Source organism: Macaca fascicularis, chromosome 1, assembly GCF_037993035.2.
Source record: "Macaca fascicularis isolate 582-1 chromosome 1, T2T-MFA8v1.1".
In the NCBI taxonomy this organism is placed as follows: Eukaryota; Metazoa; Chordata; class Mammalia; order Primates; family Cercopithecidae; genus Macaca; species Macaca fascicularis.
Window position 1 is genome coordinate 31,820,685 of NC_088375.1, and position 20,986 is coordinate 31,841,670.

At 35.7% G+C, this 20,986-nt stretch overlaps 1 protein-coding gene across 19 annotated transcripts in view; it reads left to right on the forward strand.

Moving 5' to 3' along the window:
* The window catches only part of RABGAP1L (RAB GTPase activating protein 1 like), a 799,577-nt gene that overhangs the window by 61,496 nt on the left and 717,095 nt on the right, over window positions 1-20,986 (forward strand). For all 19 annotated transcript variants that reach the window (XR_010581946.1, XM_065531860.1, XM_065531858.1 and 16 more), the window contains 3 exons: window positions 8,677-8,847; window positions 10,877-11,069; window positions 20,454-20,664. Coding sequence is in view for 15 of the 19 variants with exons in the window: in XM_065531860.1 (XP_065387932.1) it covers window positions 8,710-8,847; window positions 10,877-11,069; window positions 20,454-20,664 (542 nt within the window). In the remaining 4 variants the exon portion in view is untranslated. The remainder of the gene's footprint in view (window positions 1-8,676; window positions 8,848-10,876; window positions 11,070-20,453; window positions 20,665-20,986) is intronic.

The window sequence follows — 20,986 nt, forward strand, 5'->3', positions numbered from 1 at the left end:
CGGGTACCTGTAATCCCAGCTACATGGGAGGCTGAGTAACACGAATCACTTGAACCCGTGAGGCAGACATTGTAGTGAGCCGAGATCGTGCTACTGCACTCCTGCCTGGGTGACAAGAGTGAGACTCCATCTCAAAAAAAAAAAAAAAAATACGCAGAGGAGACAAAAGAAAAACAAAACAAAAACAATGAAGCATGCCTACTGGATCTAGAACATAGCCTCAGAAGGGCAAATTTAAGAGTTCTTGGCCTTAAAGAGGAGATAGAGAAAGATACGGGTAGAAAGTTGATTCAAAGGGGTAATAACAGAGAACTTACCAAATCTACAGAAAGGTATCAATATCCAAGTACAAGAAGGTTATAGAACACCAAGCAGATTTAAAGGAAGATGACGTCTGCCTCAAGACATTTAATAATCAAACTTCCAAAGGTCAAGGATAAAGAAAGGATCCTAAAAGCAGCAAGAGAGTTCCATTGTGTCTGGCAGCAGACTTTTCAGTGGAAACCTTATATACCAGAAGAGAGAAGCAGGACATGTTTAAAGTGCTGAAGGAAAAACTTTTCCTCTAGAATAGTATGTTTAGTGAAAATATCCTTTAAACATGAAGGAGAAATAAAGACTTTCTCAGACAAAGAAAAGCTGAGGGATTTCATGAACACCAGACCTGTCCTATAAGAAATGCTAAAGGGAATACTTCAACCAGAAAGAAAAGAATATTAATGAGCAATAAGAAATTATCTGAAGGTACAAAACTCACTGGTAATAGTAAATTTACAGAAAAAGACAAGAGTATGATAACAGTAACTGTGATGTGTAAACTACTCTTGTCCTAAGTCGAAAGAACAACTTTTCAAGACATAGATAATCCAAAAAGATATAAATAGAGACAAGAAAAGATTAAGCAGGGGATGAAGTTAGGGTGTAGTGTCTTTCTTAGTTTTCTTCTTGCTTGTTTGCTTGCTTATGCAAAGTGTTGTTATCAGCTTAAAATAATGGGTTACAAGATAGTATTTGCAAGCCTCATTGTAACTTTAAATCTAAAAACATACAATAAGCACAAAAAAAATGAAAAGCAAGAAATTAAATCATACCATCATAGAAAATCACCTTGACTAAAAGGATGACAGAAAGGAAAGAAGGAAGCAAATACCATAAAACAACCAGAAAACAAGTAACAAAGTTGCAGGACTAAGTCCTTATTAGCACTAACAATGAATGTAAATGGACTAAACTCTCCAGTGAAAAGATACAGAGTAGTGACTGAATGTACAAAAAAAACCCAAGACCCACTGATGTGTTGCCTACATGAAACATATTTTACCTGTAAAGACACACATAGACTGAAAATAAAAGGATGGAAAAAGATATTCCATGCCAATGGAAACCAAAAAGGAGCAGGAATAGCTATACTTCTGTCAGACAAAATAGATTTTAAGACAAAAACTATTAGAAGAGACAAAGAAGATCACTATATAATGATTGAAAGGTCAGTTCAGCAAGAGGGTATAATGATTGTACATATATATGCACCTAACCCTGGAGCACCCAGATATATAAAGCAGATATTATTAGAGCTAAAGAGAGGGATAGACCCAAATACAATAACAGCTGGAAACTTTAACACGTCACTTTCAACATTGAACAGATCTTCCAGTCAAAAAATCAATAAAGAGTAATCCGACTTAATGTGTCTTATAGATCAAATGAACCTCATAGATGTTTATAGAACATTTAATCCAATGGCTGACGAATACATATTTTTTTCCTTAGTACATGGATTATTCTCAAGGATAGACCATATCTTAGGTCACAAAACAAGTTTTAAAACATTAAAAAAATGAGATGATATCAAGCATTGTCTCTGACGACAACAGAATGAAACTATTAGGTTGGTGCAAAAGGAATTGCAGTCTTTGTCGTTAAAAAGGCAATTACATTTGCATCAACCTAATAGAAATCAGTAACGAGGAATTTTAGAAACTATACAAACACATGGAAATTAAATAACATGCTCCTGAATGACCAGTGCTTCAATGAAGAAATTAAGGAGGAAATTGAAAAATTAATTGAAACAAATGATAATGGAAACAGAAGATAGCAAAATATATACGATACAGCTAAAGCAGTACTAAGAGGGAAATTTATTACTATAAGTGCCTACATCAAAAAAGAAGAAAAACTTCAAGTAAGCAACCTAACAATACATCTTAAAGAACTAGAAAAGCAAGAGCAAACCAAACCCAAAATTAGTAGAAGAAAAGAAATAATAAAGATCAGGGCAGAAATAAATGAATTTGACACAAAGAAAGCAATATAATAGATCAACAAAACTAAAAGCTGGTGGTTTGAAAAGTTAATCAAAATTGACAAACCCTTAGCCAGACTAGGAGAAAAAGAGAGATCCAAATAAATAAAATCAGAGATGAAAAAGGAGGCATTACAGTTGATATTGCAGAAATTCAAAGGATCATTAGTGGTTACTATGAGCAACTATATGCCAATAAATGGGAGAACCTAGAAGAAATGGCTAAATGCCTAGACACATACAATCTGTTAAGATTGAACCATGAAGAAATCCAAAACCTCAACAGACCAATAAGTAATGAGATTGAAGCTGTAATGAAAAGTGTCCTAGCAAAAAAAGCCTGGAACCTGATGACTTCACTGGTGAACTTTCCCAAATGTTTAGAGAACTAATCAAATATATTTAAACTATTCCAGCCGGGCATGGTGGCTCACACCTGTAATCCCAGCACTTTGGGAGGCTGAGGTGGGTGGATGACCTGAGGTCAGGAGTTCAAGACCAGCTTGGCCAACATGGTGAAACCCTGTCTCTACTAAAAATACAAAAATTAACCAGACATGGTGGTGCATGCCTGTAGTCCCAGCTACTCTGTAGGCTGAGGCAGTATAATCACTTGAACCTGGGAGGTGGAGGTTGCAGTGAGCTGAGATTGTGCCACTACACTCTAGCCTGAGCGACAGAGTAAGACTTATTCAAACTATTCTAAAAAATAGAGGAGAAGAGAATATTTTCAAAGTCATTCTAAGAGGCTAGTATTACGCTCATACCCAACCAAAGACACATCAAAAACAAACAAACAACTGTAGGCTAATATCTTTGATGAATATTGATGCAAAAATCCTCAAAAAAAGGTTTCCAAACAAAACACAGTAACACATTAGAAAGATCAAATTGATCACAATCAGCGGGATTTATCCCAGGGATGCAAGTATGCTTCAACAGACATGTATCAGTTGGTGTGATACATCATATCAACAGAATGAAGGATGAAAACCATATGATGATTTCAGTTGATGATACAAAAGCATTTGAAAACCTTCAACATCCCTTCATGATAAAAACCCTTAAAAACTGGGTAAGGAAGAAATATACTTCAACATAATAAAAGCCATATATGACAGACCCATCACTAATATCATACTGAAGGAGGAAAAGCTGAAAACCTTTTCTCTGATATTGATAACACAATAAGGATGCATACTTTCACTGCTTTTGTTTTCAGCATGTATTGGAAGTCCTAGCTAGAGCAATCAGACAAGAGAAAGCAATAAAGGACATACAAATTGGAATGGAAAATGTCAGATTATCCTTGTTTGCAGATGATATGGTCTTATATTTGTAAAAACCTAAAGACTCCGCCAAAAAACTGTTAGAACTGATAAACAGATTTATTAAAGTTGCAGGATAAAAAATCAACATACAAAAGTCAGTAGCATTTCTATATGCCAACAGTGAAAAATATGAAATCGAAACCAAGAAAGTAATCCCATTTACAGTAGCTACAAATAAGATAAAATACCTGGGAATAAACTAAAGAAGTGAAAGACCTCCACAATGAAAACCATAAAACATGGATGTAAGAAATCAGAGAAGACACAAAATTGGAAAGATATTTCATGTTCATGGGTTGGAAGAACCAATATTGTTAAAATGCCCATACTTACCCAAAGCAATCTACAGATTAAATGTAATCCATATCAAAATACCAATGACATTCTTCACAGAAATAGAAAAAACAGTCCTGAAACTTATATGAAACTACAAAAGACCCAGAATAGCCAAAGCTAGCCCAAGCAAAAGAACAAAACTGCATCTATCACATTATTTGCTTTTAAATTATGCTACATAGCTATAATAACCAAAACAGCAAAAAACAGTACTAGCAAGAAACACATAGACCAGTGGAACAGAGTAGGGAACCCAGAGATATATCTGTACATCTATGGTGAACTCAGTTTTGACTAAGCTGCTAAGAACATACACTGGGGAAAGCACAGTCTGTTCAGTAAATGGTGCTGGGAAAAATGAATATCCATATACAGAAGGATGAAACCGGACCCCTGTATTTCATCATATACAAAAACGAAATTAAAATACATTGAAGACTCCAATATAAGACCTCAAACTATGAAGCTACTAAGAGAAATTATTGGGAAACTCTCCAGGACGTTAGACTGGGCAAAGATTTATTGAGTGTTACCCTAAAAGCGTAGGCAAAAAAAGCAAAAATGGACAAATGATATCACATCAAGTTAAAAAGATGTCTGCACAACAAAGAAAATAACAAAGTGAAGAGACAACCTACAGAATGGGAGAAAATATTTTCAAACTACCCATCTGACAAGGGATTAATAACCAGAATATACAAGGAGCTCAAACAACTCTATAAGGAAAAAGTCTAATCTAATTAAAAATCTAATTTAGATTGGGCACAGTGGCTCATGCGTGTACTCCTAGCACTTTGGGAGGCCAAGGCGGGTAGATCACCTGGGGTCAGGAGTTCGAGACCAGCCTGGCCAACATAGTGAAACCTTGTCTCTACTCATAATACAAAAATTAGCTGGGTGTGGTGGTGCACACCTGTAATCCCAGCTACTCGGGAGGCTGAGGCAGGAGAATTGCGTGAACTGGGGAGGTGGAGGTTACAGTGAGCTGACATTGTGCCATTGTACTCCAGCCTGGGTGACAAGAGCGAAACTCCATCTCCAAAAAAAAAAAAAAAAAAAAAAATAATAAAATATAATTTAAAAATGGACAATAGCTTTGAATAGACATTTCTCAAAAGAAGATATACAGATGGCAGAAAGTCATATGAAAAGGTGCTTAGCAACATTGATCATCAGAGAAATGTAAATCAAAACTACAATGAGATATCATCTCATCCCAGGTAAATTGGTTTTTATTCAAAAGTCAGGCATTAACAAATGCTAGTGAGGATGTGGAGAAAAGGAAACCCTGGTACACTGTCGGTGGGAATATGAATTAGTACAGGCACTATGGAGAACAGTTTGGATGTTCCTTAGAAATCTAAAAATTGAGCTGTCACATGATTCAGCAATCCCACTGCTAGGTATATACTCCGAAGAAGAGATATCTGCACTCCCTTGTTTATTGCAGCACTACTCACAGCAGCCAAGATTTGGAAGCAACATAAGTGTCCATGAACAGATAAAGAAAGAAAATGTTGTGTACTATTCAGCCATAAGGAAGGAGATCCTGTCATTTTGCAGCAACATAGATGAAAGCAGATGTCATTATGTTAAGTGAAATAAGCCAGGCACAGAAAGACAAAGTTCATACGTTCTCACTTACTTCTGATTGCCAAAAAGTGGAATAATTGAACTCACATAGATAGAGAATAAAACAGTGATTACCAGAAGATGAGAAGGGTAGTGGGAAGGTGGGATGGGTAAGGGACATGGGGATGGTTAATAGGTATGAAAAAATAATTAGAAAGAATGAATAAAACTAGTATCTGCTAGCACAACAGGGTGAATGTGGTCAAAATTAATTTAATTGGACATTTAAAAATAAGAGAATAATTGAATTGTTTCTAACACAAAGGATAAATGCTTGAGGTGATGGATACGCCATTTACCCTGATGTGATTATTACGCATTTCATGCCTGTATAAAAATATGTCATATAACATATTAGTATATACACATGTACCCACAAAAATTAAAAATAAAGGAGTAAAAGAAATCGATTTTTAAATAATTTTATACTGCATATAACCCACGTACAAGTAGCGCCATTACCTTATAACAGGATATTTCCAATTCCTCTCTCTCCCTCCCTTTTTTTTTTTTTTTTTGCCATTTCTGTCATGTTTTTTTATCCATGTGGTATAATCATCCAATATATTGTTAACCCTTCCTTTTATCACTAGATCCACGTTTTTGACCTATATAATTTTCTTTGTGTCTGAAGAACCACTTTTAATCTTTCTTTCAAGTCAGGTGTGCTGGCACTGATTTTTCTTGGTTTTTGCTTGTGTTAGAACTTGCTGTGATTAAGGAATTATAATGAGAAAGTGATGGGGCAAGGGTGTATTGGGCCTTGTAAGTCTTGGGAAGAAGTCTGAATTTTATTTAAATTTTAGTGAAAAGGTTTTGGTCTGGAGTTTTCATATATTCTAATTTATTTTTCAATAAATAAATAAATAAATAAATTAGGTGGCTTTGTGAACAATGACATAGATTGAGGGAAGAAGACTGGAAGTAGAAGATGGGTTAGGAGGCTTTTATAGTAGATAAGAGCATTGTTTGGACTAGAGTGGTAGTAGTGGTAGACAGAAAAATGGATAGATGTGAGGCTTATTTTGGAAGTGGGTCTGACATGACTTGCTGATGTGAGGAGTAAAGAAGTGGAGGTGAAGATGATATCCAGGTTTCTTGTTCAAGTAACTTTGTAGAAGATGGTGCTGTTATTTACTGAAATGGTAAATCAGGACTGGAAACAATTTTGGAGGAGACATTAGGAATTCCATTTTGGTCATGTTTCATTTAAGATACTGATAAGACTTCCACGTGGAAATATCAAGTAGAGAGGTGGATTTCAGGGCAGGAATTTAGAGAAGACATTTGAGTTGGGGTAGAAGTTTGGAAGACTGTTAGCCTATAGATGGTATTTTCATCCATGACAATGAGAGACATTACTTAGAGTGTGTGAGAAGGGAAAAGGTCAGGATCTGAACTCAGGGAATTGCCAACATTTAGAAATCAGGTAGAGGAGCAGCAACCTGAGAAGGACTTGAAGGATTAACCAAAGAAAGACATCTGGAATATGTGGTGTTTTGGCAGTTAAGGATTCATTGTGCAGTCTGAAAGAGTAAAGACACGGCTTGTAACACATTCTGCATTTTTAGAAACATAATATACAAAGTGAGAAAAAACCTTTAGAGGACAGATGAATGTTGCTGGAAGGATTTTAAAAAGAAAGGGTGTTAACATGCATAACAGAAATAAATGATGGCTAGCTAATTACACTGGTCCAGGAGTATGGTTATTATTTTGATATTCTTAAATTTTTGATTTTTTGTAACGTTGGAACGTAATTACTTCTTAAAAGATACACATGTAACTTGAAGCTGGAATCAGTCTTTTTATTGCCAAGAGTAATGGTGTTAGTGTCACCTAATGGCCAAATGGAATATTGCAACTATATTTATAGGCTATAATGAAAAAGGTAACCTAATTATAACTAGAAAAATAACATTTCTGGGAGGATTTTAGGCATGGATCAGTAGACTTACTATGGTTTACAAGGTCCTGTGTTCTTTAGCCCTAGCCTGCTTGTTCTGTCCCTCTATCACATTACTTATTTGGTCACTGAGCAGATTGTGTAATAGGGTTCTTTTTTGTCTTTCAGTTTTAGGCTCAGATATTTTCCTCTCAGAGAGCTTTTTCCTACCACCTTAGTTTGTCCCTATACTTCCCACAGCTACTGTTTGTCACATTAACATGTGTATTTTTTGCATAGCCTTTAGAGTGACTTGGAATCACCATTTGCTCAGTTTCTTGTTTTCTCACTAGTATGTAAGCACCAGAAGTGCAGGCTACTTGTCTTCCTTATTCACTTTGTAACCTCAGGGCTGAGTTGTGTCTGTTATATAGTATATATCTTCAGTTGAACTTAGTTGTGTGAGTACATGAACTTCTGGGTATGATAGTGAGTGTTCTTTCTATGCTGTAGAGATCTGTCGAGAAAACAGAATTACACTGTCTTTGATTACTGAAACATTGTTTGCTATGTGAATGCAATATAGAAGCTTTTTTCTTTTTCTTTTTGTTGTTAATAAGTGATAATGTGTCAGGAAAGAGAAGCTATATGTCTTAGGATGTTGAATTCTGTATTAGTCAACTTTAGTTACTCAGAAAAAATATTTGCAGGTACAATATTCGGTCTTGAGGAGATAAGTTTTTTTTTTTTAAGTATTTAGATTTAATTAGTATAGCAGTGTCAGTGAATATGGTTTTGTGTCTGTGCATGCATTTGTAGGTATTTCTAGTATCGTTTAATTATTTCCTCTATTAAAAAGAAAAGAAAACAGTATTTCTGAGAGAAATGAGAGAGTGTGTGTCAAGTAAACAGTGATAAATCTGGTTGAGATATGAACTGGTTGTGTAAATTTTTAGGTAACAATGTGACTCTATTAGTCTGGAAACTTAGGATGAAGAGCAAGTACATTTCCAAGTGGCTCAGTCCAAGAAGGTAGCTTTCCTAACTTTGAGATAATTATCTAGCCGGTAGGATTCTTCACATGAACCGTTTTTAAAGCTTTATTAGTTCATGTTTTTAATTAGTTCATGTTTTTAATCAGAAGGGGTTTTTTTTTTTTTTTTTTTAAATCCCTTTCGTTTTTCCAGGTGGATGTGGGAAGAGAAGTTTGTAGAACTGAGATGGAGGTCAGAGCTTCATTACAGAAGGTTAGTGGATCATCTGATTCTGTGGCTACAATGAACAGTGAAGAATTTGTTTTGGTTCCTCAGTATGCAGATGATAATTCTACAAAACATGAAGAAAAACCTCAACTGAAGGTATTTTTTTCTTTTCTACATATGGTATAATTTTTAACTAAAATATATATATATATACATATATATATATATATATATATATATTTGAAACTTACCTCAGGAGATGTGTGAAATCCAAAAGTTTTTCTCAAGTGCTGACTTTCAGAATAAAATCAACGTTTGATTTATCCAGACCCTAATTATTTGGTTTGTATATTTTAAAAAGTTCTTGCTTTTGGTTATTTACCTTTTAATTTGGAATTTTAGGGGGAAGAATAAAAGAGGAAAAAGAAGAGAAAGGATTTTTTGCTGAATTAGACATAATGGTTAAAATTTACATTACTTTATCTGGATGTTTTTGTTTCTCTTACTGCTGGGTTTCAGAAGTTAATGAAATGTTTTGCTTTCATTTGAGAGACTTTTTTTCTTCATGATTTTAATGTTTTAAATCAGCTGGTAATGTTCCATTGTGTGATTTAACAGTCGACTTGTCTGAATGTTTTTAAAGCATATCTTATATTTTTAGCTTTTGAGTTTTTATTTAGATATAGTCCCTTTTCTTTTTCACTTTTGTGTTACACTTTCTTTTTTTTTTTTTTTTTTGAGACGGAGTCTCGCTCTGTGGCCCAGGCTGGAGTGCAGTGGCCGGATCTCAGCTCACTGCAAGCTCCGCCTCCCGGGTTCACGCCATTCTCCTGCCTCAGCCTCCCGAGTAGCTGGGCCTACAGGCGCCCGCCACCTCGCCCGGCTAGTTTTTTATATTTTTTAGTAGAGACGGGGTTTCACCGTGTTAGCCAGGATGGTCTCGATCTCCTGACCTCGTGATCCACCCGTTTCGGCCTCCCAAAGTGCTGGGATTACAGGCTTGAGCCGCCCTGCCCGGCCTTGTGTTACACTTTCTAAGTCAAAGAAAAGGAAGCAAACAAACTCAGTTATATAGGCTTGAAGATGGTATAACTATCCTCTAGAAACAGGAATAGGAAAAGTAGTTAAAAGTGCTATGTATTATTTATGACTTTTATTTACTGTTAACTATGGCATCAAAGGTGTATTAGTATATCAGTCTAATAAAATATATTCTGAAAATGAGATTACTAAATGTTTATGTTAAGAATATATTGTTTTATAATTTTATTTAACTAATCAATGACTTTATTTTTAGATACCTGTATTTTAGCATTGTTTAAGACATCATTTATTTGCTTAGGCTTTGTGTCTCACCTGCCTTTGAGAAAACTGTCAGTCAACTTAAGTGTAAGGAAATTAGCAGGATTCATCTTGGGGGCTAGCAAACAATTGGTAAAGAAATAGAAATATGGTTATGCTATGCTAACAAGAAATATAACCTTTTAAATAATATTCATAATAGATCCTATTTAAATTTACCTATTTTTTCCTTTAGACATGTACATTTAAGGTTATCTGATTTTTAGGATGTGTTCCTAAAAAAGAAAAAGAAGGGCCAGGCATAGTGGCTCATAGCCTGTACTCCCAGCATTTTGGGAGGCCAAGGTGGGCGGATTGCTTGAGGTAAGGAGTTCAAGACCAGCCTGGCCAATGTGGTGAAATCCTGTCTCTACAAAAAATACAAAAATTAGCTGGGTGTGGTTGTGCACACCTGTAGTCCCATCTACTTGAGAGGCTGATACATCAGAATCGCTTGAACCCAGGAGACGTAGTTTGCAGTGAGCCGAGATTGCACCACTGTATTCCAGCCTGGGTGACAGAGTGAGACTCTGTCTTTAAAAAGAAAGGGAAAAAAAGATAAATACATCTCTGTAAATAGGATCTTATATATCCAAAATGTAGTTGGAAACTGCCTTAAGTGTTTTATAAAGAATCCTTTTGTGAAACTAATAATCTTCCTCTAATTTAGTTTTATAATCTGGATTTTAATGTATTATATATGTGAAACAACTTCTTAGTGTTTTAGTAACCATATTTAAATATTTAGATTGTTTTAATTTCTTCTAGATATGAAATATTTTCATAAAATTTAGCTTCAAAACTATAATAGAATTGAAATAGAATTATCTTGCTCTGTCTGTAGATAGTTTCTAATGGTGATGAACAATTGGAAAAAGCCATGGAAGAGATTTTGAGAGATTCCGAGAAAAGGCAAAGCGGTCTTCTTGTTGATTGTCAAAGTTCCAGTGAGATTTCAGACCATTCATTTGGAGATATTCCAGCCAACCAAACAAATAAGCCATCTCTTCAGTTAATTTTGGATCCGTCTAACACAGGTACTGTATTGAATTCTTAGAAACTATTGAAGAAATGGTATGAAGAAATGGTATAAAGTAATGGTGAAAATTTTAAGATGAAAATCAGAAAAAATTATTAGCTTTTTTCAAGCTTTCAGTTCTCGTTGAGAGTTTCCACTTCGGTGGTCTTATGTTTCTGCCTGTATCTCTGCCTATAAAAACCAGGTCTTAATGTTCTTTGGGAATAAAGACTATGTCTGGGTCCTCATTTTACACTCAGTACTTCATGCATGGTAGGTCATTAACAAGATACTTATTGAACAAGTGAGTAAATACTTGGGCATCACAGAATAGTATAATGGAGATAGTCTTTCATATGATGTGCCTTCTTACTCAGTTTCACTAGACTTATTTAAAGTTATATTTAGTAAAACTCTAAGTAAAATATATCAATTCCAACAGTGTATTAAATAATACATATATCTATGAAAAATTAGGATTTGTACTTTGAATACTAGCTAATAAGTCAGGATGCTTTTGGGTGCCAAAATAAATAAAACCAAAACCAGCTCCAACTTCAGCTGGCTTAAACACCACAGGTATAATTTGATCTAGGCTCTGATGGTGTTTTTTGGTATACTACTCAGCTGTGATCTCTAGGTTACCTTTCTCCTTAGCTGGTTACAAAGTAGCTACCAGCAGAAACTGGTAGGTAAGGGAAACTGGTAGGTAAGGTGGCCTGTTTATGCCTGGTGGCAAACAGAAAGTCTTCATTCTTTTACTGATTTTTAAAATTTCTCTGGTGTCAGGGTCTCATTCTGTCATCCAGGCTGAAGTGCTGTGATGCCGTTCAGCCTCCTAAGTAGCTGCGATGGCAGGCATGTACCACCATGCCTAGCTAATTTTTTTTTTTTTTGTAGTGGTGGGGTTTTGCCATGTTGACCAGGCTGTTCTTGAACTCCTGGCTTCAGGCAATCTGCCCACCTCAGCCTCCCAAAGTGTTGGGATTATCGATGCAAGCCACTGCACCCATCCCTGGCCTATTTTACTGATTAAATAAAAGTTCTGAGTTTCACTCTGATTGGACCAGTGAAACCATTTTCTAGTGGTGAGGGAAATGACATGAACTGGTAGCCATAGGCCTGGGTTACATTCAAACCTCTAAATAAGTCACTGTGACAGAGGGGATGGGATTATCCTAATTGGCTTAGGGAACTCATGATTCATTTCTGAACCAAATGAACCTTGGTACAGGGTAAGTGTAGGTGTAGCCAAACTGTTACACAATAGGGCTATGATGCATTTGTGTAGGGAATGTAATCACAGTGCTTTCCATGGCAAGGATGATAAAGCATTAGAAAAATCTTTCACTGTGGTTTACCACATAAAGTAGTGAAGAGCGAAAAAGTATCAATAGATAAAGAACAAGCACTGGATACAATTTAAAATCCATTTTATGTATATGCACATGTAAAGTTCTTGGAACACTTAGAAGGAAACTTGCTTAACCAAGTATCTATCAAAGTCTTACATTTTATGCTGAAATTTAAAATCCATTACCATCAAGATATATTGAAACAGGAACAGTTAGGGCATGATAGTTATCACCATAGCTCTTTGACATTGTATTAAAGAATCCAGACAATGCAAGATGACAGGAAAAAGAAATGAAGTGTCATTAGAAAAAAAGTGAAAAAATTCTCATGATTGGTAAAGTATTTAAGAAAGGGAATGGATAAGCTATTAGATTTAAAGACTTTTTGCCAGGCATGGTGGCTCACGCCTGTAATCCCAGCACTTTGGGAGGGTAAGGTGGGCAGATCACTTGAGGTCAGGAGTTTGAGACCAGTCTGGTCAACATGGCAAAACCCCGTCTCTATTCAAAATACAAAAATGGCTGGGCGGGGTGGCTCAAGCCTGTAATCCCAGCACTTTGGGAGGCCAAGGTGGGCAGATCATGAGATCAGGAGTTAAAGACCAGTCTGGCCAAGACAGTGAAACCCCGTCTCTACTAAAAATACAAAAATTAGCTGGGTGTTGTGGCATGTGCCTGTAGTCCCAGTTACTCGGGAGGCTGAGGCGGAAGAATCGCTTGAACCTGGGAGGCGGAGGTGGCAGTGAGCTGAGACTGCACCATTGCACTCCAGCCTGGGTAACAGTGATACTCTGTCTAAAAAAAAAAGAAAAAATTAGCAGGGCGTGGTGGTGAACGCTTGAAATCCCAGCTGCTCAGGAGGCTGAGACAGGAAAATCACTTGAACCCAACAGGTGGAGGTTGCAGTGAACTGAGATCATGCCACTGCACTCCAACCTGGGCAACAGAGTGAGACTCCGTCTCAAAAAAAAAAAGATTTAACGACTTTTAGGAAGGTTAGCAGCAACAGTAGAAAATAAAAATGCCATTCATAATACCAACAAAAATAACAGGTATCAAGGAAGAAACTAAAATTTATGTAAAATTTTAATAAAGAAAATTATAAAATATTATTGAAGGAAATGAACACCTGAATGAATGGGGAGAGATGCCATATTGATTGCTAGGAGTCAACCTTGAAAAGATGTAACTTATCTCTAAATTAGCCTGTAACTTGGGTGGGAATTTCAAATTTTCAGTTATTTTTATAAACTAATTCTGAAATATATCTGGACAAGTAGAGGTACACAGGAAGAAAATTTTTAAAAAGAACGTTATGTATTAAGATAGACTACAGAGTTACAGTGATTAAACCAATGTGGTATTGCTTTGTTATAGAAGTAAATCACTAGAACAGGGTACCAGAAACAAACCTATGTATATAAAGGATTTCAGTACATGACAGAATCCGCTTCACATATCACTGGAGGAAATGGTAACTATGGAGGAAATGGTAACTATGCAGTAAATGGTGTTAGGACAATTGCATCTTTGAGTGGAATAAAATAAAATTAATTTCCTTAGTTGTACATAAAAATTATTTTTAGTGAATAAAATATTTAAATGTGAAAAATAAGCCTGTAAGAAGGAAAAATGGAGTGTATTTTTGTGATTGTCAGGGTAGGAAAAGCCAAATCAGAAAAGGAAAAGATAGATGCATATCATTATAGAAAAATTTAAGTTTGGACTGGGCATGGTGGCTCACACCTGTAATACCAGCACTTTGGGAGGCCAGGGTGGGTGGATTACTTGAGGTCAGGAGTTCAAGACCAGCCTGGTCAACATGGTGAGACCCCTGTATCTACTAAAATACAAAAATTAGCCAGGCATGGTGGTGCCTGCATGCCTGTAATCCCAGTTACTTGGGAGGCTGAGGCAGGAGAATCGTTTGAACCCAGGAGGCAGAGGTTGCAGTGAGCTGAGATCACACCACTGCACTCCAGCCTGGTCAACAGAGTGAGACTCCATCTCAAAAAAAAAAAATTTAAATCTGAGTGCAAAAGACCATTCAGGTTATCTGTTTCTTCTTGAGTGTACTTTGGTGTTTTCATCTTTCAAGGAATTGGTCAATTTCACCTAAGTATGGGGAAAGAGTTGTTTCTCTGTTACAGAGTAATATTTTCTTATTATCCTTTTAATGTCTGCAGGATATGTATTAATATCCTCTCATTCCTGATACTGACATATGTATTACATTTACATACATTGAAAAACCTACCAGTCTAATATATTTTGCTTTCAACAGCCATACATATATTTCCTTGAGCACTTTAAAAATGCTTTTCCAATGTCTTCTCATCTCCATTGTTTCTGACAAGGAATCTGAAGTGATTTTAATCAGTGTTTTCCTATTTGTAATGTGTTATTTTTCTTTGCTTTTAGTACTTTTATTTCATCGTTTTCTTTTCAGCAGTTTGATTATCTGTGAGTGGTTTTCTTTGAGTTTATCTTTTTTTTTGGATCACTGAGGTTCTTGAATCTGTAACTTTATATCTTTAACCAAATTTGGGAAGTTTTCACCCATTATTTGTTGGTAATTGTTTTGTTTCTACACGAATCTCTTTCTCTTCTGGAACTCAATAGACAAAAATGGTAGACATTTCTATACTGTTTTTACAATTCCTTGGCTCTTTTCATTGTTTTCCCTATGTTCAAGCTCACTGACTCTTTACTTTGTTAATCTCCATTCTGCTATTGAGATCTCTTCTGATGAATTTTTAATTTTAGATATTGTATTTTTCTGTTTTAAAATTTACATTGGTTTTTTAAAGTTTTTTTGTTTCTCTGTTGATAGTTTTAATATTTTTATTCATTACAAGTGTTTTCACGTTTATTTTATGGAGTATTATTATATCAATTTTAAAGTGTTTGATGATTTCAGCATTGGGACATCTTGGGATTGATCTGTGAATTATTTTTTCACTTGAGAATAGGTCACCCTTTTGTGTTTTTTTGTTTGTTGAGTAATTGGCTTGTTCCCCAGATTTTTTGAATATTATATTTTGAGACTATTTCTTGTTAAAATCCTCTGAAGAATGTTGACTTTTTTTTTTTTTTTTAAAGCAGACATTCCACCTGGTTGTGTCCAGACTGCAAGATCTGTCTTGCTTTCTGGTTCCGAAGTATTTTCAATTCTCAAAACCTTTGCTGTGCTTCTTCAGTCTGTTCCACATGCATACACAGTTAGTTTACACACAGAATTAGGTGTAAACTTCTTCAGCTCTCTCCTCTCTGAGATTTCCCCACACTCCTTGGGCCCATTTTCCTTCTACCCCTCTGTAGAAAGACAGGTTTCTTTCTTAGAGTTTTTGCTGCTTTGTGCTGTTGTGCAGAATCTCATGTCTGGAGCTAACTTTAGGACAAAGTGGTGAGAGAAACGAGAGGAAAAAATAATAAGAGATTTTCTTTTCCATTTTTGGGTTATAGGGGCCTCTTTGCTTCAGTATTTCAGCCTTTGAGACACTTCTTTTCCTCCAGGTTGTAGATGCTTACAGTACTACCGCCACTACCAGCATTTCAGGTAGTTCTGTGGTTGGGGCTAGCGGTAGAACTGGGAGAGAAAACAAAACAGAAACAAGTCATGATTTCTCAGATACTCTCTAGTTTGCAGGGACTTCTTTTTCTGTTATTTGGCCAGAAAGATTGGATTTCTTTGTTTTGTTGCTCACTGCTGTTCTGCAACTCAGGCCACCCTTAGATCAAAGCTGGGAGGTGATGATGAGAAAAATGGAAAACTCACCACCGTAACAGAGATTCAGGTTTTTACTTTCCTTTCCAATCTGGCTGTTCCTGTTTACTTTTTAAAAAGAGGCTGGATGTGGTGGCTCACGCCTATAATCCCAGCGCTTTGGGAAGCCAAAGTGGGCAGATCACTTGAGCTCAGGAGCTCAAGACCAGCCTGCGCAACATAGCAAAACCCCATCTCAATGAAAAAAGAAGGAAAGAGTCCTCAGGTAGTTGCTTTTTATATTCTGTCAAGAGTTTTCAGTTACAATCTGTGGGAGAGATAAATTATAACAGTGGGAGAGAGAGATTATAACAGATTATAACAGACTTATCACTTCAATTTGACTGGTCCAATTCAATCATCTTGAGTCTGATTTTGCTTCAGCTATTTTGAAGTTCTGCTATTAAGGGCACAGTCACTTAGAATTTTTGTGTTTTCTTAATGAATTGACCGTTTTAGCATTGTGAAATATCCCTTTTCTTTTTGTTAAAATTCCTTGTCCTGAAGTCTAGTTTTTCTTATGTTAATATAGCCACTTTTGGTTTCTTATAATTAGTGTTTACATGGTATATATTTTTGTTTTTCCTTTTTTTAAAAAAAATTTTCACCTATTTTTATCTTTAAAGAGTGTTTATCATAGATACCTTTTGAAAATCCAGTTTGATAATCTCTGTCTTTTAGTTGGGTTTAGACTAGGGTAAGTAAACTACTATCTGTGGGCCAAATTCCACTTCTTACTTGTTTATGGTGTGGTTTGCAAAGTAAAAATGGTTTTTACATGTTTAAATGGCTGAAATATATCCAAAGGAGAATAATACTGTGACATATGACACTTATATGAAATTCAAATTTTAGTATTCATAATTAAGTTTTAAATTTTGTTAAAAAATCTGTGGAGGGTTGTTTTCTCACTTGTATAAATACTTGCATAATATTGTAGATTTTGTCTCTTGGCCCACAAAACCTAAAATATTTATCATATGACCCTTTACAGAAAAAGCTGACCATTAACTTTTTTTTTTTTTTTGAAATGGAGTTTCATTCTTGCTGCCTAGGCTGGAGTGCAATAGCACGATCTCAGCTCACTGCAACCTCCACCTCCTGGGTTCAAGCAATTCTCCTGCCTCAGCCTCCCGAGTAGCTGGAACTACAGGTGCACGCCACCACACCCAGCTAATATATATATATATTTTTTTAGTAGAGATGGGGTTTCGCTATGTTGGCGAGGATGGTCTCGATCTCTTGACCTCATGATCTGCCCGCCTTGGCCTCCCAAAGTGCTGGGATTACAGGCATGCGCCACTGCGCCCAGCTGACCATTTACTTTTGTTGTAATTTTTAATATATTTGGATCTAAGTGTACTTACTGTCTTGCTGTTTGTTTTCTCTTTGTCTCTTCTGTTTTTGTTTTTCCCCCTCCTTTCCTGCCTTCTAGATTATTTTTAATGTTCTATTTTATCTCCATCATTGGCACATTAGCTATATAATTTTGTTTTATTATTTTAGTAGTTGCTCTGGAGTTTATAACCCAACTCTAACTCATGTACATTCTAATACTATCATAACACTTCATGTACATTGTAAGAATCTTTTGTTACCTTCTAGATTTTATGCTTCTGCTCTCATTCCTTTCACTAATACATAGGTTACAAATTCTACAAAATACTTGCATAGGTTGGAGTGCAATGGCAGGATCTCTGCTCACTGCAACCTCCACCTCCTGGGTGTTTTTCTTTTTGGCTTTAAATAGTCTGTTATATTTTGAAGAAATTAAAGAGCAAGGAATATGTCTTTTTCTCATATTTAACTTCTTGTGCTCTTCAGTTTTCTCTGTATCATTTTCCTGTAGCCCAAGGAACTTCCTTTAACATTCTTCTTCTGCAATTTAGAAACTGCTGTTATATCCACCTGGGGAATATTTTACTTCAGATCTTATATTTTTTCAGCTCTAGAATTTCTTTTGGTTCTTTTTTATGTCTTTCATTTTTCTTCTTATTTTGTTAGATGTTTATCTTTAAATCCTTGATCATATTTATAATAGTCGTTTTATAGGCCTTATCTGCCAATTCTATCATTTGTTATTTTTGGTTCAGTTTCTGTACCGTTTTATATTTGGGATTTATAGAGTCATGAATCTTGGTTTACACAGATTTGTAAAATACCTCTTCAAACAACTTCTTTTTGGCCTCCTCTTTTCTCTTTTTTTAAATATTATTTTTATTGTTTCTCCCTAGTTCCCATTCATCTTATATTTTTTATTTTTTTAAGACTCTAGTTACACACTATGTTAGATCACTTGAACTACTTAATCACCCAGGCTCATCAGTCTTATTGTTGCTGCATAAGTGCTTGTTACATTAAGAAAAGTATGTAATAACCTACATGTATATAATAATCTAATACAAAATAATTTAAACATATTAAAATGTATTTGTAGGTTTTTATTTATCCCTTTTGAAATACATTGTAATGAACTGACTGAAACAGGGAGAGAAACATGTTTCAGTGGTTGAAGAATATGGTAGATGAAGTAGTTCATTTTGAATGGCTTTAGTTCCTTAACAAAAAAGTCAGTGGTGAAGTTGCATATTTTAGTATAATATTTAGGAGCTGCAGTGGGGGAATTTGAAATGACTTCTGTGAATTATTTATTAAAATCCTATCCTACAAGAGGAATCCTGGTAATGGCAGTCTGAAAATTCTGCAAGGACCTAGTTCAAGTGATACATTTATGCTTAATTTTGTGCAGCATGAATGTAGGTAACAAAGGGGAAGCCAAGCAGAATGTGGATTTTGGGTAGGGGCATGAAGGGAGAATGTTATACTACCTGGTATACGCAGATGGATGCTCTCTAACCACAATTGGACCTTGGCTGCCTGCTGTTGTTAGAATAAAATGAACAGTTTTTTTTTTTTTTTTTTTTTTTTTAAAGAATTTCATTATGATGGGGATGGAATTGGTTGAAGCAATCATAGATTCATTCTTCAAAAATAATTATTTTGAGAAAAAAAAAATTCCACTGGAACACTTAACATAGTTCATAGAAGCCAGCAAACCAGGAGTGAGGGAAGTAAGGAGCTTGACATTTGTTGTTGGTATGAGATGTAACATTTTAACATAGCTTTTTTTTTGCTTAGGAAGTTAGGCTGCTTAATAAATGTGGTGCAGTGAAGGATCTTTACAGTCAAGAGAAACTTTTAACTGATTTACTTTTGTTTAGTCCTCATTATTTTGGGGCTGATTCGCGCTATCTTTAGTGTAGTTTTTTTCTCCTTATTGTTCTATATCACTTGTTAACCAAAAAGTGGCAGGTCTCAATCTGTAGAGGTTTACTTAGTCAAGGGTTTAGTATGTACCTGGGAAAAACATAGGTCACAGGAGTAACTGTGACCTGTGCTTTTCTAGAGGGGTTTTGGGAACTTCAGCGTTTAGAGGGGAAAGTGCAAGAACAAGTTAAAAAAGAGGGAAAGGTAGGCGGTAAGGCAATGGTTGCTTTCTTATGAGGCTTTGACTAGCCTCAATAAATCTACATTTTACATGTGAAAAGAAGTAGAGGAAAAAGCCAGTTACACATTCATCTTAGTGTAAGTGAAGGGATGATTTCTGGTCTTGTCCTGTGTCTGTGAAGATAAGCTGATAATTGAAATTGTCAGGATGAGATTTGACAGAACTCAGCTTTAGAGCTAGTTTATAGGGAGGATACATATTTTAAAAGATTTAGGGGCTCACAAGGAATTTCCTTGTGAGTAATCTGTGAGGGAAGCCATCTGGGGAGATATGTGCCCTTCTATCGTTGTGGGAACCTGGCATATGGATGAGGCTATGACACAGGGTTGTGAATTTACAGCTATCTGGGAACAAAAAGAAGGCAGTATTGTGTGACTCGGTTCCCAAGCTTATCTTTTGCTTTGGCATAGTGAGTTTGGAGACCAGAGGTTCTGTTTTCTTTTACATACTTGTAGTCTATATTTTTGATTTTTTTAAATATAAAGCTTAAATTTTTTCTCTCATCTGAAGAACTTATAGTTAAGTAAGATAATATTTTGAGAGACTTGAAAGTATGAAATGGCTGACTCTGGAACTCTGACATAAGATTTAGGATTATAAAATCCTAGAATCCTAGATTTTAAATCCTAAAATGTTAAAATATAAAAGAAATGAAAATACAGAGAGACCTATATTTTATTTGAAATATTTCATTTCTTTTTGGGCATTGGCAAGATTATAATGATGGTGGAGTTTTGCATTGACTTTTGAGTGTTTCTTTTTTTGTTTCTTCAGAAATTTGTACACCCAGACCATCTTCTCCAGGTGGACTACCTGAAGAAGATAGTGTTTTATTTAATAAACTGACCTACTTAGGATGTATGAAGGTTTCTTCCCCACGTAATGAAGTAGAGGCTTTACGGGCAATGGCAACCATGAAATCTTCCAGTCAGTACCCCTTTCCTGTTACCCTGTATGTACCAAATGTTCCAGAAGGTTCTGTGAGGTAAGCTCTAATTTTTTTTTTTTTTCCCCTAGACACGTATTAAGTCTTTTGGGTAGTGGCAAAGATGTTACAGCATCATCAGGTGTAGGACTTGCTGTGAACTCACTGTAGACATGCAAAGTAAACATGTTTAGGCTTAAGACTGTGTTCACTGTTTGAAAGGGGGCATTTGAACAATTGTATTAGTCTATTCTTGCACTGCAATAAAGAAATATCTGAGATTGGATAATTGATCAAGAGAAAAGGTTTAACTGGCTCTTGGTTCTGCAGGCTGTAAAGGAAACATGATGCTGGCCATCTGCTCAGCTTCTGGGAGGGAGGC